We start from the raw sequence: 18,716 nt of genomic DNA on the forward strand, positions 1-18,716 counted from the left end.
TATTTAAATCAAACACTCGCTTCGGCGCTCCTGATTGGTTGCTCATTTTTTGATCACTGGGTTTGGATTGCCCTCGCGTCCAGACCCTTGTGTGGAGCTCAGCGAAACGCCTCTGGTGGAGCATGGCGGAACTACAAGGGTCTGGCGAGAGTCAGGCTAGTGTAATTGTGCCATAACACTAAGAAGTTACTATGTAATTTAGTCCTTCATAGCACCATCATGTTGGTATAATTACAGAAATAAGTCACAATGAGTAAATCCTAAATATTTATTGCTTCGGTAAGTACATATTTACAGCAGTTATTAACATTTTATTTTACCCAAGTTATTGCATTGTTGTTGAATGGTAATTGCACAGTAATTGTCCAGAAATTACACATTAATTATTTACAATATGTGGTTGAAAAATATTATTACCATGAAATTGCATATATATTACCATAACATTACCCACTTATTACTGATCTGTAATGTAAAGTGTTACCTTGCATGCTATCTGTAGATTTTACCCTAAAGAAATTGGGGAAAAGAAATCACTGCAGGACAATGTGCTACACCATTACTATCACATATGAAGAATGAGGCTGTTCTTACAGCAAAAGGGTTTACTATGTATTTTTATATAGGCTTTACCTATAAAGTTTTGAGTTTTTATCTGATCAGTTTTTAACTTTAGTATACAACCTATTTTGCCTTGGTGAATATTTAAACATATTTTAGTGTGTAATGTATTAATTGTCATTTTAGTATACATACAACTTGCCAACATTTCTTAGTAAGTAAAATAAACAATAATAAAAAAAATCAATGAACTTGTTCAAATGTCTTAACAGCTTTATTAATCAAATAACAATAAATAAAAAAAGTGCATAGAAAAACGAATCAGTTTTAGAAATATGATACAACTATTTACAACTTGGGGTTCATTTTGTACAAAGTTACAAGGATACATGTTGCACATTTATGTACTATTTGTCTTAAAAAAACTATTCATATGTTTAAAATAAAATTTAACATGAGCATACACTTTCAACAGCAGTAAAACAAATTGTGATGGTTTCACCAATATCTCACGTGTCCTTCATTGCACACAAAAACAGGCAAAAACATACTGGTGCTCCATTTTTGTTAGTTGCCTTAGTTTTGATGTCATTCCATAACAAGTTGAGGTAGAATCCTTGCAATATTTGCGGAATTCCATCTTTTCTCATTTTCATGTGATGACACAGGGAGGACAAGTTAACACAACTCTTCCAAGACAGGGCTGGCATAAAGCTAACTGCTTAGTTCCCACCTAACAAATCTATGGTGCTCTATGATGACAGCGCTGATGAGTGATGTTGCTTCCTTGAGAGTATTTTAATAAAAATACACAAACACTTACATGCATAATGAAACCATTTTGTTCCATTTTTTTCTGGCTACACAAGCAGATGAACTCAAAAGTGGAAAATAAAACCATGCTACCACGGTTGGTACCAAGAACTGCAGACAACCTTCAAGACACCTGATGAAATGCAGAGCACACCAAATTGTGAAGTAAATAAACGTCCCATGAGCAATTTGTGGTCTTGAATACAACTTGAACACAACAGTTTTTGCTCAGGGTCCATAATTGTCTATCTACAGACTATAGCAAATCTTATGGAACCAAATAGCGAAGGTAGAAAAGCAGGTCTTGTTCATGGCAGTCTCAGCCTATGTTCAAATTATGCTTAAGCCTGAGGATAAGGAATCAAACTTTGACATTTTGGATAGACAATCTCTCAACAGTTAGTAGAATATCTGACAGAATAACAAGACATGTCATAAATGAATGAATATCACAGTAAAATACAAAAGTGGTAATGTATGTTTTTTACACAAAACTTCAGTAGTGTTCTCTGTAATGACCAAGGAAAGAAAGTCATATTCTACTGTGATCTTTCATAACTGGTATGACACTAATCACTACTGTTGCTTTAAAAAAAATGTCTGAAAAAAGAAGAAGAAAAAAAAAAACTTACAAAAATTAAAATGACAGAATATTGACACATTACTCCCTTGGGTCAACAAGAAGCAATACTTCAGTTATAGAACCTGAGAAAGAAAGCTCTGAGCTTTTCTAGCACCGTAAAAATCTGACATAAAAAAAGAGAAGAGCTTTCAGTCACACAGGAAGAGGCACTCAAAAAAGTGTGAAGGAACCAACAGGAAATGAGACAACGATAACCATCTCAAATGGCTGATCTAGGGGGAGAAACTGTTTGGCAAAATAAAGTAAAACAAAAATCAGACTTATGAGAAATCCATCTACTGCGGTCTCTTGTTTGAATCAACACCAAGGATAATCACTAAGCTAGCATGCCAAAATTACTGCACAAATTCCCTGTCCTTACTGTAACCACTGGCAACTTAAAAAGTAAAAAAGAAGGAAGGGGGTGGAGTCTCAAATGTTTCACTTCCCCTCCTTATATCTGTAACCTGCAGAAAGTTATGTTATGGTTTTGTAGTTTGAAGGCTGAGAATAGCTGAATAATGTCAACTGACCACAGCCAATAACTAAATGTCCTGTTATTTGGAAGACCCAAAATTCATGTTGCCCTTTCTCTTCGTGTTGCATTAGAACATGAGAAGCTCTCCAGATGAAAAGACATCTGTGATATTTCTGCAACTGTCTACGTTCAGTTAAGGAAGCGGCGGCAGCGCCTGGCCCCACAATTACAATTGAGTTTGTTACTCTCATCCTCTATGGGGAACTTGTAGTCATAGGTGAGCTCTTCACCACGATAAATTTTACGCAGAGCAAAGATGACGATGTGCTTCTGGCCTTCCACATTGATAACACGAGAGTAGCAGTTTGGTTCACAGGAGTGGTTAATAAAACGTGCTGCATTTCCATGCATGGTGGCATCGACAACTTCAAAGTCATCTATGCGGAACATGTAGCAGCCAATCCCCTGCAGAGGACCACATAAAACACAAATGAGTTCAGTTGAAAATAAACAAGCAATTTTTAAATGTTATCTTTTAAGATGATGAAAATGAACAGTTGACTATTGTCTGGGCATTGGGTGCACTCCATTGAAATATGGTTCAAAAGTTTCCATTCAGTGCGTCCAGAATATATTTTATCAGTCAAATCTGAAATCTGAAGTTTTAGCAGCTACTCTCTGAAAATTAAGGCAAGGAGTGCCTGAATACACTAATATTTACTTGTTTCATTTGTTTCTCACTGTCTTCTCCAGTTGGGAGTTGTTGCAGAACTCCATTTAACTTCTAATTTACCTATATAATTATACATATGGCAGATAATCCTTGAGCTAGAGGGTTTGGTCAGCACCATCTGAGGTATGTCTATTATACACTTATGCAGGGATATACAGTATGTAAGGGATAACGGCCGACGAGGTAACCTGTTCTATGGTTTTTGAAGGTTTCGGTACTTAAAATACGTATTTCAGAAAATAATGGCTTCTTTATACTTATTCATTTATAACTGTTAGGAGCGTCTGTCTGTCTGTTATTCACATACATATGCCGTTTGCTTGCATAACATGCAGTGGCTTTTTAAAATTATGTAAAAATGATGTGCGATACGATGCAAGGTCCCAAATTGAAACGAGTGACTACTGCTCCCGAATTTAAGGATGTTTCAGAATGCCACACAGCTAGAAAACGAGTGGCGACATATCACATATGTTATCAAATGTATGAGCATTCTTGCTGGACATTTTGAAAATAATGCTAATATAATGTTTTTTACATTGCCAGTAAAGATTACAAGCAAATGGAAACACTGATCTACGGTAGAGCTCACCTTGCTGTTGTAGTACTTCTCTCGCTTGTCTGTTAGAACTGAGCGAATTACTATGCCTGCATACTCAATGACCATCTCTCCTGCATCAATGTTTCTTTTGCAGAACAGTCCACGCCCATGGATGGCAGACCTATTATCAATGAGAAAATGGAGACATCATGTTATAGCATTCATATTTTTCCATTTCAAAATTTCAGTGTCTTGTTCACTGAGATACAGTGCCTATAGAAAGTCATCATACCCTTTTGAAATAGTTAAGTTTTTTGTACTTTTTCTTACAGGATGAAATCAAAACCCATTTAAAAAAATATATTTTCCAGTTTTATCTACAAATTTAGCTGTACAACATCAAAATAACAAAAAAAAGTCAACAGTTCTGAAAATGAGTAAAAAATTAAAAACTAGATTAGTCATCATACCCCTGACTTAATACTTGGTAGAGCTTCCTTTTGCTTTCATTACAGCCATCAATCTGTTTGAATATGTCTCTATTATAGCTTTGCACCCCTAGATTGGGGAATATTTGCCCAATCTTCCGTGTAGAATTGTTAATATTCAGTCAAATTCTGTAGGGAATGGCGATGAACTGCTCTCTTCAAGTCAATCCAGAGATTTTCTATAGGATTTAAGTCAGGGCTCTGACTCTGCCACTCAAGGATATTCACCATTCTATCCTTCAGCCACTGCTTTGTTTTTTTGGCTGTATGTTTAGGATCATTGTCGTATTGGAAGGTAAATGACCTGCCCATCATCAGCTGTCTAGCAGAGGGATGCAGGTTTTCCTCAAGAATTTGGGTGTACTTGGCAGCATCCAGTTTCCCTTCTATCCTGACCAATTGCCCTGTCCCCGCTAAAGAGAAACATCCCCACAACATGATGTTGCCCCCACCATGCTTCACAGTAGGTATGGTGTGCAGGGTTTCCCGCAGCGCTTTCCTGCTAAGGCGGCCGCCTTAACAACACAGGGCTGCCGCCTTAACTATCGTCTTCAATAAATAAATAAATAAATAAATATATTATGTATAGTGATATTCGCCGTATTACTCTGACATGTTTTCTCCCTGTCATTCCAAACCGTAGCCGCTACCCAGCAAACAATTAACGTTCTGCTAACTTTCACTAACGTTAGCTTTTGGTTCCCCTATGGTTCGTTTTTCAGCAACCTACTAATAACGTTTAGAGAACGTTATCTCCAGGTTGTCAAAACAAATAACGTTCCCCTAACGTTTTTACAACTAAAGAAAAAAACGTTATATTCTGGTTGAATCCCAGCAAGCAAATAACGTTAGCCGCTGGTTCTCCTGTGGTTAGTTTATCAGTAACCTTCTAATACCCTGGAGAGAACGTTAGCTCCAGGTTATCAAAGTTTCCCGAACGTTATTACAACTAAAGAAAAAAACGTTATATTCTGGTTGCATTTCTCTTTTCACACAACGTTGCTACTTAGTTGTTTTTTGGTATCTTATTTGTATAACCATATCGGTATTCTCTGGTTATGTGCGTGGGGTTGATTATTGTTGATGAAAATCGCCCCAGAGTTTCTATGAGTTTCCAATTGAACACGGCCAGCAGCCACACTGCAAAGTCGGAATAATTTGTTGCAAAATCGACATATAGCCCTATTCTATTCTTCCCCCCTCTGTTGGATTGATATTCGGCCGACCAGCCAGCCCGTCAGCTAAAGGGGCCAGCGCGAGAAGCTGAGAAACTTCCATCTCCGGTCCGTGAAAAAAACAGCCAGTTCTGGGGTGTTGGTGTTTTAGCAGACTCAACCTCGCTAACTTTAAGACATTTGGCACAGAGATAAAGTTACTCACGTAGGCTACTGGCTGTATGGTATCGATCACATTCTTCACATCGTTCTCCATGCACTTATTCCATTAAGTCCAACAGGCTTTTAAAAAACACTGTACAGGGTAAACCGGATGGAAGAGCTAGCTAGCCATAGTCCCAGGCAGGCACACAACGATTTCATGCTAACTAATCTGACGAATAGTGTTGGATTAATCCATAATCCATTAGAGTGGCACCTGAAATGCATTCATGTTTTTAAAGCTTTAATTGTTATGAAAATATGATGATGAGGACTCCAATGAATTCTTTCTCAAACGTTGAGACTGCATCTTAAACAGCACAATGTTCCCGGGGGAGAATTGTTTTATATTAACACGTAGTCCAAGTTATAGCCTGTTACAGTGCTGTTCACTCAGCCTATCCCACAATTCCCAGTCCCAATTTAAAACAAAATAAACCAAAATCCATCATAATTCTGAACCGAGGACTTTTAATGGCATACGATGCAATAAAAACAGCCAGTTTTGAATGTTGAAACAGTGTGTTAGGCTAGCGCCTGCTCTGCTTATGTTTTGATCTGACTAATCGTTTATTATAGGAAAAGACACCGTAGACAAGAAAGTATTAGACCTAACCGCATTTAAATACTTAGCTGACACAAATTCATCTTAACGAACCGTATTCGTCGCAGTTCAGCAAGCAGCTAATGGTAAATGAATAAACATGAGTGTAGTAGCCTATAATGTCATTGCCTTAGTCATCAGAGACGTTCGCCCTCCCAGCTTGCAGATAGGCTGTAGCCGCAGATGGAGAGAGTACAGCGGAGCCATGCCTGGATGTCACGATTATTCTACATATTTTTCCCCCCTTTACACTTTGTTGCTGGGAGGTTAGGGGAACGTTAATGCAACCAAATATAGTAAAGTTCCCTAAAGGGTAGGAGAACGTTCTGCTAACCAAAATAAACAACCAGAAAAAAACGTAGTATTTTCGTCAAGAAAACTTTCCTGGGGAACCTTGTGGCAACTTTCGCAACTTTCAGGCAACGTTTTCCTAACCAGGAAAAAAACGTTCTAAAAACGTTCTCCTAACCAGAAATTGTTAGCTGGGTAGTCTCCCTTCTCTGTAGAACGCATAAAAAAAGAAACATTTTCAAATCGAGTTGGCACAGGCGACGCGCTCATTCAGCATGAGTATTTGATATCAGGTGCCAATGCCACGCATATCTCAGAGTGACTGCGAACACAAATAGCCTAAACCTAGCTAGATTTGACGACTCTCACAGGAATGGTTCTCCGTTGAATCTACCAAATGTATGGGATGAGCGGCATAACACTTTTGAGCGCTGTATCTTTTTTTTTTTTTTTTATCACTCGTCTATGAATGCATAGCCCACTGCATCTTGTAATTTGTTGCGTAGCAAAATGTGTCATCCCAGTTTTTGATACGCGACGCACCGAAGCATGCAATACCATGCGTTGTCGGTGGGGGCGATACTGCAAGAATTGTTCATTAGTTCAACTATATGTTATATTTACAGAAGAAGCTTTGAATACAATTGCGGGCAAAGAGTAAAAACTATATGAAAGTACGAAAATGTCCACATTTGTACCCAGCTACCGATAAATACTGGCAGTCAAGATGGTTGAGTGAGTTCATGAAGCATAGGATTACCAAGTGAACATTTTCGGTAGGCAATAATGTTAAACGTTGTGTGTACGTGTGTGTGTGAAGTTAATATGTTGCGTGACCTCCTCGAGAGGCTGAAATGGGAGAGAGAGATTATTGTCCAATGTTTTTAACAATACCAGTGGTGTTAAATTGTTCAGAGTGTTGATGATTATCGCCTATATATAATGTGAATGTGGATAATACAGTGCTACCCCCTGTTGCGTGAGCGGTGTATTGCGTTTTGCTATTGCTCGCGTTACTTGCGTTCGCTGTGTACACTATGAAAGGGAGCCCGTCACTCGCGTAGCTAACGTTCCTTGCTTGCGTTGCTCGCGTTGAGTATGTAAGCGCCCTTAGGCTATATGAGCAACAGGCACGCACAATATACAGCTTCAATCAAAGAATTGCAGCTTTAGGCTACTAAATCACAATTCACTAACTTTACCATACAGTCGCAATGTTACATTTTCATACAGTTTCATCTTTATTTCATGGTATATTCTAAAATATCCACCATTACAAATATTCTTGGTTTTAATAGAATATTATTATATTGACTGGCTTTAAAATATATCCTATGGTGCTATGCTGAGCAGTGCAAAGGTTTTGAAAGATACAAAAGGCCCTGTATTGGAGTTGTAAACTTACACTTTTAAGGTATAATATTGTCTAAATTGTGTTAATGATGTTTAATTGGTTGCTGATACAATTAAATCTGATACAATGAATGTGAAATCCAGGTATATTGCTGTCATTAGTGTCAAAATTCAACATTTTCAATATTAATGAAATGCTGACAGCCTACTAAATTTTTACTTCAGCTGACCTCCTTGTCTTCAAGTAAATCAGAAAAGAAGTTATTTAGACAAGTGTGTGCTAGACTGCTCCTGTAGCCAACAATCCCCTCTCTACCCTTTGGGAATTGAACTGTTATATGATCCTTGGTGATGTAAATTATGAAAGCCCCTTTCTTTGGTTGGTCTTGATGCGGCCTTGACTCCTTTAAGACTCAGACTTGCTTCCTAAAAGACTCGGTTGTTGTCACTCGGTCTCGGCTGCAGTTAAAACAACGGTCTCGACTCGACCCCCCCCCGCCCCCCCTCCCCATCGTAGGGCAGTGGCGGCGATGCGGCGGGGACGCTACGGCGACGCCCCCTTCCCCTGGACAGACACCACCTTAACTAACAAATTTTCTGGGGGAAACCCTGGTGTGCCAAAAGAATAAAGGAGTGGCTTAAGGATAGGATGGTGAAGAGAGCAGTCCATCGCCATTCCCTAAAGAATTTGACTGAATTTTAACAATTCTGCACGGATGATTGGGCAAATATTCCCCAATCTAGGCGTGCAAAGCTATAATAGAGACATCCAAACAGATTGATGGCTGTAATCAGGGCTCTAAATTAACACCCGCCAACCCGGCAAATGCGGGAAAAGATTCATTTTGGCGGGTATAAAAAAACCTTACTAGCCACTTTGGCTGGTGGTGAGTGATAGAAGAAAATTATGTACTGATTAGAACGGTATAGACGGTGCCGCCGGCACCCCACAGAGGGCCGCAACAATGCACCTGTGGGCCGCGGGACTGCCATCAGGGGTGTCCAAACTACGGCCCCCGATGCACTTCAATGCGCGCCGCCGAGCATGCATTAGTTTATCATAAATCCGGCCGGCCACGGATCGCTATTTTTTCCCAGCAACGATGTTGTGGTTAACATAAAGTAATGCTTTACACTCTTCTTGGAGAACGTTTAGGTTTACAATGTCAACATCAAAACAGCATGTTACATAGAGATGATCGGCTACTCTTTGAAATCTCTGCAGCAAATCTAATTTGCGTTATGTTAGGCTACTAATAACGTTACTCATAACGTAATTGGGAACGTGTTTGAATGCGCATCAAAGGGAGAGAGTCATTGTTGATAACTGATATCTCCTTTTTTATAAGAAACGTAAAAGAAAAACGCAAAGACAACAGTAGTTCCACTACTGACTACTGAAGGTAAACTGTGAAAGTGCAGGCATTAGCAGCCACTGAGTGGAGCCAGTAAGAGTCTTAAAGTGACAGTGCACCATTTATAAATGAACTAAACAGCATATTAACCATATTTCTTAACAAATTGATTTTCTACCACAAAATAACTTTCTCATTATTATCATTTAAATAATTCTATATGTTAATAGGTCAATATTTAATGGATTGTGGAGAACGAAAAAAAAAAGTATGTGGCGGTGGTGGGAGGTTCGGGGTGTGTGAGTGGTAATGTTATGGGCATGTCTAATTTTGGTCAGAAAAAAATGGCTAGTTGAATTTCTGATTGGCTAGTAAGAAAAAATATCTACTAGCCAAGTTGGCTGGTGATGACAAAAGTTAATTTAGAGCCCTGGCTGTAATGAAAGCAAAAGGAACCTCCACAAAGTATTAAGTCAGGGGTATGATGACTTTTCCAACCCTGTTTTTATTTTTTTTTATTAATTTTCAGAACTGTTGACTTTTTTTTCTCGTTGTTTTGATGTTGTACTGCTAAATTTGTAGATAAAACTGGAAAATATATATATATTTTTTTTAAATGGGTTTTGATTTCAGCCTGTAAGACAAAAAAGTAACTATTTCAAAAGGGTATGATGACTTTCTATAGGCACTGTATGTTTCAAATTTTAGGACATTTCTGGATGCTTTAAAAGATGGCTAGGTTAAGTGAGTTATCAATCCTATCTCTCATAGGCAACCATAGTATTCATCCATGCTTTCTGGGACCCCTGAAATAAACTTGGCCATTCATGAATAAAACTAGTTTTGCCACTACAATGTTCACAGTTTCCTCCATCACAACCTGCAATGCTAAAAAGCCTGCATTTGTGAAATACAATGGTTTCGTTTTAACCATTAGGCCATCCTTAAAAATATTTGTGTTTGCAGTAACAGCGAATAGGATGTGACTGAAGTACATATGGGGATCAAGGCAGGTGACTTTTATTTGTTACTATTTGCTTTTGTGTGTAAAGCACATTGAATGACCTCTGTATATAAAATGTGCTATTCAAATAAACTTGACTGGACTAAAATGTAGGCTATAGCTTTAAATATGCTGTAGCCCACTGTCAGAGAGGTAAACAAAAAATATATCACATGAAAATATATTAAGAAAAAATAATATGTTCATTTAAATGATTTTAATGGTAACTAGATACGGTTTACTTCCACCCACCGCTACAAATCAGAGACATGGTTACGTTGCTTTCTTTTCTCCACCAGTAGCTAGTTCTTAACCACTTGAAGAATAGCTGTCCTTGCTAGCCTATAGAACGATCCCTTAACGGTGGTGTTGGTGATGGGTCACTTAAATGTTTCAATCCAAAAGAAACCACTTGAATGCTGGCACGTCCTACATTTCTTTTGTTTCTTCCACCAAAACCTTATGGTCTCATTTAGGTCTGTTGACACCGTCACCGTTACATGAATGGGGAGAAGGGATGGGAAAATATCTGGACAGAACTTCGTGCCAAGTCATCTAAATGTTCAAGTTTTTTTTATGCGTTTTCAGGTGGATAATAGTGCCCTAACTAGCATAAGTTTTGACGTTGACCGCAAACATTTTCTTGGCTACAGTCATTAGCCATTACAGTCAAGCACAAACCACTGGCAGTGAATGAGACTGAAAGCATAGCCTGTAGCGCACGACAAACATAAACATATGACGGCGCAGCCTTCGTTTGTATGTAGGCAATTTGTATTCACAATACTTAAGAAAATATAATATTATTGTATTGCATTTGTATTGGGTGTTTGAAGAATAATAGGCCTCATTAAAAAAAATTGGTCGGTCTTAAAGGAATAGTTCGGAATTTTGGACATAGGACCTCATTTCCAACTTAGTCGGGGTGATATAGGTCGGTGGAGACCATTTTCAATGAATTTCTGCCCTTCCTTGAGTTGCAGCGTTCATCTCGTGCTAATCTTGTGCCGAGATAACGCAAGTCATCGGTAACATCCAGCCTGCCACTGAAAACACTCCACAGAACACCCGAAACAAATAAATTATAACGTCAGACTATCGATGCACATGCATGTGTTGATCGAACAATGTTAGAAACAAAACTAACCTTGCATCGCATTGCAATAGCCTACTCTGTTCCCTGTATGGCAGTGGCGGATTGATATTGTGAAAGTAGTCCCTCAAAATGCAATAAATCATTGAGTTGCAAGGTTAGTTTTATTTCTAAAATGATTCTATCAACACGGACATGTATATTGATAGTCTAGTCTAGTTTTAATTTACTTGTCTCGGGTGTGCTGTGGAGTGAGTAAGACTGTTTTGGATGTTACCGTTGAAATGCGTTAGCTCAGAACCAGCGTTAGCAAAGGGGAACGCTGCAACTGAAGGAAGGGGTTAAACGCGATAAAAAACGGTCTCCACCGACCTAGATCACCTCGGCAAAGTTGGAAATGAGGTCCTATGTCCAAAATTCCAAACTATTCCTTTAACGCAATTTGCAACCGGCAAGTCGGTCAGACTAAAAGGAAAAAAACAATTTTGGGTCGGCCCTAAATTGAGGGTCAGTCGGGTTACGACAAACAAAAATATTTTTAAGGATGGCCTTATGTGGGACCACTATCATCAGCTGGTGGCCACTGTTATCTCAATTATACTGGTCACTGTTATCTCAATTATGTTTCTAACAAACTTAACTTTGATTTCTTTAATCAGAAGCATTAAACATAAGTTATGATAAAGTTATGGGATGGTGGAGTGATAGTAACATTTCTAACAAAAGGCTTCAAGAATATTCATGGTAAAGACATGATATTACTGTGAACATTTGGTTAAGCTCCACCTACACTCAAATGGCACATTTAATGGTAGACAGGATTTAATAATTCTGTTATGGTGCAGGATTGTATCCAATTATGTATGTCAATTAAATAATCAACATACTGAGATCTCCATGTCAATTCAGAAGACAAAATGCACAAGAATATAGTCACATTTTCTCTGAGGACCAATAACCGTGGTGGTGCCTGCCTTACCTGTAAACGCCAACAGCCTCCTTTGATGTCCTTTCCAGATGCCTGAATCGCATGGCCATTGGCAGCTCTTGATTTGTGGCACGTCTGTCACAGAACAAAATCACAAAATAGATTAAAGGGGTAGAGAGAAAGGCATGCACAGCATGTTGTCTCATACACAAATGTACAGCAGTATCAATAGTAGACTATATCTGACTGAGAAAAATGTGTTCACCTGATAGATTTGAGAGGAATATCATCTTCCTCCTCCTCATATGGCCCAATGTCTGGGAGCTGTCTATGTTGTGAAGCCAGGAAGTTGAACATATCAAAAGTTGACTTCCTGTGATTGGAAAGAACATTTGAGTCAGGGGAACATGTTGACAAGAGAGTACGAACAGTTTGGCATGGACATTGAAGACATTTTCCTGTAACTGAAGAGGCTTGTTTTATCCCCAGTCAATTATAAACACAATATTGTTTTGTAGGGCTTTTGATGGTGGTTCTTACACTCTTGTTAAGTACCTACCACAACAACAACAAAAAAACTGGGTAAAAATATGAATTATAATACGTTTTTGAGAGTTTATATAGCTGGTGTCAAATTGATCCCAAGGATAACTAACGTCGGTAAGATATGAGGACAACATAAGGATAAAAAAAAAAAAAAGTTTCAGTAGTCTGTGGGGCCCTCAGGTGGTAATTTTATTAAAAATATGGGTTTAAGCAGCCTAACTGACGGATATTGTTGATAACGCGGGTTCAATTCTTTCCTGCTGCTCCGATCCATTGTTGAAATTGAAAGCATGACTGAGGAAGAGGACACTAAGATACTTCAGTTGCCTACATTCAGGACCAAGAAAATTAAAATCTGGACATCTGGAAGTCTTTCTCAGCAGTGTGTGTCAAGTGCTCCTTTAATAAGACAGAAAACTGAATATTCCTTTTGCATATCTTGTGTGGGTGGGGAGGAGCGGAACATAATGTTACAAATACAGGCAAGAGCGGGACTTCACCTAGATCTGAGGTTGCAGAGAACTGTGAGTACAGAAAAAGAAAATCAGTGCTACCTAACTTGAGCTTCTGCAGCCAGGTAGCTACAGTGCTACTGTACATTCTGGGGGCATCTTTAACATCATGGCAATGACATACCGTAGATACACTTCAGCACGTGCACAGCCACTGGGGTTGACAGGCAGGTCCTCTTCTTGTGCCACCTGCTTATGGAAGCGGAAGCTGTGGTGAAGACAATGGTGAGCACCCTCTAGTTGCTCAACAAGGAACACCACTGCATCATGGAGCATGCCTGCCATCTGGGCACCACTTATGTCCATGCAGGTAAGCTGCTTCAGGTGGTGGGCAGCACGCATCTCCTGAACACCGTCTGTCACTGCTCGCCAAGCCACTAGAGAGGCAGAAAGGTATCCAATGAGGTCAAAATACAAAGCAAGCCTGTATATCATCTTTTACATACATATTTAGCAAAGACAAATGTTCTAGATAATTCAACCATCATGGTCAAGAGGTTAAACATACTTTACTTCTTTTGTCACAATTTGAAGGCAATTTTAACTCACTGCAACATTGCAAACAGAAACTAAAAGCAGTAAAGCCTGTGGTAAAATTATTTCATCCATGTTGAAGGACCACGAGACAAAGCACAGGTACTGATTGGAGTACTTTTTAGGTTGGTACTGGCAACCTGGATTAATTTACATGCACTATTTTGTACATACATTTTAGGACCGTTCATCATTTATTTAATAAGATTTACAACGTTTATTGTACAGGACCAAGAATCCTTTTGAAAAGACATTGAGTACGTGTGCAAGGCAAGATATTCTGCACAACACACAATGGTTCACAGCCAGGTTAACACAATTCACTTCATCGAAACTCTCCCGGCAATTTATTGAATTAATTATCTCTGTGCTTATGTAATTCAGGGGTCCTACAGGTTTCTTCAAGTCAAATTCAAGGCTTTTTAAGACCTTTTTAAGACCATTTATAAAAAAAATGATACCTATTTTTTACGGACCTATCGGACACAAAAGCTGTGCGCAGATCCACTGTATTTGCGGTCATAACTAGTGGGCAGAATTAAATTTAAATCTCTCACTTTGGCCTATACTGACTGGATCTGCTATCATGATCATTTTGTCAACAATGATCATTGCCTGAGGAAGATCCCACTGGAGAACCGAAACGTTGGCTTTTATGTATTAAAAGAAAAAGTTTTTTTGGAGCTTATAGCCAGTGTGCGGACCAATCAATCACATTGTTCAACAATGACGTAGAACCATGGATTTTTTCAGTTAATAATATGTTTTGTTGATAACTTACACCAACATAAAGTTATACTTTTGACTACATTATTTAGTATAGGCCTACTTGCTGGTAATATATAGTCTGCCCCATTACAGTCCTCTAGCCTATGTACAATATAGTGAACCACAGGCCTATTGATATTGATGCTGACTGAAGAAGTTGCAACAGCTCCCTCTCCTCCCAAAGTAACATTGCAGGTCCCACACCTCTCCTTCTACAATGGTAGGCTGTTTTTTTTAATCTATCAGCACAATGCTACAGTAGGCCATATCCACTAAAAACTTCATATTATGTGCAAGACTGACCAAGCATACCAAATCGTTAATCTCTTAATACTATCACCATACGTTTTCTCATGGAAAGAAATATGTTTTGAATGACATGGGCGCAAGGTTTACGGAGGTGAACGGCTGGACAAAAGCGAAATGAAGGTGTTAACTAAACAATTTAGTAGGCCTAAGACACACAGGCTTTGTGGTCAAAACGATGAAAACCAGTAAGGTAGTCTGCCACATCTAACTTCAAGCACAGTTGGCTACCTTAGTTTACACACGCGCAGAAATTAAAAGTCAATATCAGCATCACAAGATTGCATCATTATCAGAAAATCTTGACACGTCAAACTGGACGCGAACCCAAAACAAAGCCAAACGAAGCCAAAACAAACACACAAAAAAACAACTTCATAAATTATGTGTTTTTAAATAAAGTGTTGACCATTAGCCTACCGTTTCATGGCTTCTACATTGAACTTGAATCAAACATTCTTCAGAACGCAGCAGGTCAACCTGTCTGCTTTCACTTTTATTTCAATGATAGTCACTAGAGAACGGAGAAGGCTACTTGTGGAGAATGAAATGGGTAACTAACGTTAACAAGCATAACACAACATAACGGTGTTAGTCAAACTTTCTTGTGTTCTGCTTTGGTTTTCTTTAATTTTTCGCGCTTCAGCTTGGCTTGTTGCGTGTGCTATGCGTCTGTGTGTTGTAGCCTAGTGCTGTAGCAAGTGACGTGTTCGGACCCGGGGCGGCGTTGCGTTCTCCACTCCACAGGTTCCGCCACTCTTTATTTAGGCTAATCAAAATAATGGTGGTTAACAAATTAAACTTTTGACGAGAATGCGATAAGTCACTGCGTAAATTTTAAGACCCAGATATCAAAATTCAAGACTTTTTCAAGTCTTTTTAAGCTATTATTTCCAAATTCATGAATTCAATGCTTTTAAGACTTTTTAAGACCCCGCGGGAACCCTGGTAATTACTGAGTTCCTATGTGTACCTCCAGAAAAGTAAAACTGATGACAATGCAGAACTCATTTCTGGTGGATAAAGACAGCCTGATCTTCAGCGTTTTAAAAATGATTATAGTATACAATTTGTCATATCAAGGTGATGCATACACACAGCAATACTTATAATATGACATCTAATAAGAAATATTTATTCACCGACATTTACCTGACTGACTGAAGATGAAAACCAGAAGAGAACATTTCAGGAATAAGGTGGATAGATATTATTAATGCAATGTTAAGTAATTTTTACTAACTAACTACTTACTGTATAGGCTGACTAACATTAGTCCCGATTACTCTTGTATAAACTGATTAGTTACATTTTATTACTTTGACTGCTAAGGAAACTTTAAACCCACAGTAAACAGCACACATAAAACACAAACCAGGCTGAACACATCGCGAATAAAGCGACACATAAAGCGAATGAGATGCAAGAAGGAAATATTGCAGTTTGTTCCAAAAAATACATTGAATCTATTGAAATCTGTGTGGTCAATGCTGAGATTTATATTGTCATGGAGAATTAAAGAGTGCATTTAATGTTGAGATGTTTGCCCTTTCGATTTATTCTATAAGTAATTCAGAAGTAACTTGTTATTTTGACAACCCTATATACTGTAGATCTGTGAAACAAAGAGATGCAGAAGAGACTGTAAGAGCTCACCCTCAATGCTGTCTGCTTCCACGCTGAAACCATCATCACTGGTGATCTCAAACCGTAGGTGTGGCTGGTCTCGGTTGGGCTTGGTCTCATCCTCTGAATCAGATGGTGGCAGCTCATCACATGAATAAGTAGGTCCTAGGGGAAAACAGTAAGACAATTTTTTGCTAGTTGACAGGAATTCACAAGTGGTTAATTTGTTAGCCCAATGTAAAAGCAACTATCAGCTGTTTGCCGTTTACAGCATGTCCTTGATATCCACACTGAAGTCCAAAATGGAAACTCCATTACACCTCTAGAAGTAACATATTATGACGTCAAATATATTCATTCCTGGGCTATACGGTGTCCAGGTGTCCTGGGATCATAGAAATTACTACCGAGACACAACAGAAACATGTCTGGAACAACTCTGGAACAGTAAAAAAGAAATATCAAAGCAAATTTTAAAATAGGTACTCTTCCCCTAAACTGTTCACATGGATATCTTACTTAGGAAAAAAAAAAATCATTGACAGTGAAAATACAACAAGTTTGACCTGGTGTTATAAAAAAAATTGCTGAGCTAGTGTTCTGATTGGACTAAATGATAAGATAACTGAAAACGAAATGATAAGATAACAGAAAACAGTTATCAAATTTATCGTGTTAGATTCCCTGTGGCAGCTCTAAGATGACTCCGCCTTCCAAAGTACTTCCGCTCAGTTTTCATTTCCCTTCAGTATGTCGTCCGGGTCTGCGATATATTCGCGGGACAAAAAAGTGCAGGTCCAATCAGCGAACAGAGGGAGTAGCTGAGAACCATGACGTTGAGGTCGTCCGCTAGTCGTCACGTCATGACCAAACGTTGTGATTGATGATCTGTGATTGAGTGATTGATCTGAGTGGTTCTAGGCAGATCCAATAGTTTAAACTTCAACAGAGTATCTGCATTCAAGGAAGTACACGCTTGGCAATTGCGAATGCACGAGAGTATGGTAGGACCAGGCTATTAAGCGTTAGGCTGTTATTGAGATATTATGCTATGTTCATTATGTAGAATGGAAAATAAACAAAAACTGGACATTAGGACACTGGTGGTTAAGTCAAAGATAATTAAGGGCGGAGCAAGATACTTCCTGAGAAGCCACTTCCTGGAACCCGAATCGCAAGAGGGGGGGTCAAAATCCCCCTTTATGCAGAGCAGATGCAGCGACTGTTCCATTGAAGTCTATGACAAGAGCAAGATATGACAGGAGCAAGATACTTCCTGAGAAGCCACTTCCTGGAACCCGAATCGCAAGAGGGGGGGTAAAAATCCCCCTTTATGCAGAGCAGATGCAGCGACTGTTCCATTGAAGTCTATGAATTTCATGTATGCTTCAATAGAGTTAGGAATGTGAATTTTGGCTACGGTTTCATGACCCTCAACCCCTTCTGACCACTTCAGGTACATTTTTAGCATTTGTTCTACCTTGACAACACAATAGCCAGCCAGCTGAACCAAATCCTTTGTGCTAACGATGATCAGATGGCGCTGGGGTAACTTAATGAGAGCAGTGAGTGACATATTTCCATTAATCCATTGATGTTTTTATTAATTTCCTTGAAAGTGTACATGCTTTGTGTGTGTTATTTTCCATATTAGAATTAATAAATGTAGAAGGCTTGAAAGAGCAGCAAGATTATTTTGGAACATCATCAAGCAACTGATAGCAATTGCATTGGTAATCGGGTGCTTGATTTTATACACCTGTGGAAAGGGACCCGATGAAACCCATGAAAACGTCAATAACACGCCTCTTTATGCAGAGGAAGTGATCCCCATTTTGCGCCCATAGACATAAACTACGACGAAGCATCTTGCTCCGCGTTAAGGATCTTTGGTTAAGCCCGAGTAAAATTTGGGACAGCCGTGGGATACCGAGGAAAAAGTTCATATTGAGCCCTGATTCATTCTAACTTGACTTGTAGTTCACTGAGCTCCACACAAGGATCTGGGACTTCTCAATAGGAGATGTATTTCAGAAGGCAGGGCCTTGTAAAAAAAATCCTTGTATGTGATTGGATAAACCACTTGTTCGTTATCTTGAATGACGTGCTACTTCAAACTCTTGTAAAACCCGGTTGGAAGAAGAGCGAAAACATCCTTGCCACCAATAAATGCCCTCAAAACTGT

General features: G+C 38.9%; 1 protein-coding gene across 1 annotated transcript in view; it reads right to left on the bottom strand.

Moving 5' to 3' along the window:
• Positions 1-813: 813 nt before the first annotated feature.
• kmt2bb (lysine (K)-specific methyltransferase 2Bb) overlaps positions 814-18,716 on the bottom strand; it is a 96,720-nt gene continuing 78,817 nt past the window's right edge. The window contains exons 34-39 of the mRNA XM_062539804.1: positions 16,562-16,696; positions 13,422-13,674; positions 12,505-12,612; positions 12,291-12,374; positions 3,800-3,929; positions 814-2,939 (exon numbers count right to left, since the gene is read on the bottom strand). Of these exons, the coding sequence (XP_062395788.1) occupies positions 2,664-2,939; positions 3,800-3,929; positions 12,291-12,374; positions 12,505-12,612; positions 13,422-13,674; positions 16,562-16,696 (986 nt within the window). The 3' untranslated portion in view covers positions 814-2,663. The remainder of the gene's footprint in view (positions 2,940-3,799; positions 3,930-12,290; positions 12,375-12,504; positions 12,613-13,421; positions 13,675-16,561; positions 16,697-18,716) is intronic.

Source organism: Sardina pilchardus, chromosome 6, assembly GCF_963854185.1.
Source record: "Sardina pilchardus chromosome 6, fSarPil1.1, whole genome shotgun sequence".
NCBI classification, from domain to species: Eukaryota; Metazoa; Chordata; class Actinopteri; order Clupeiformes; family Clupeidae; genus Sardina; species Sardina pilchardus.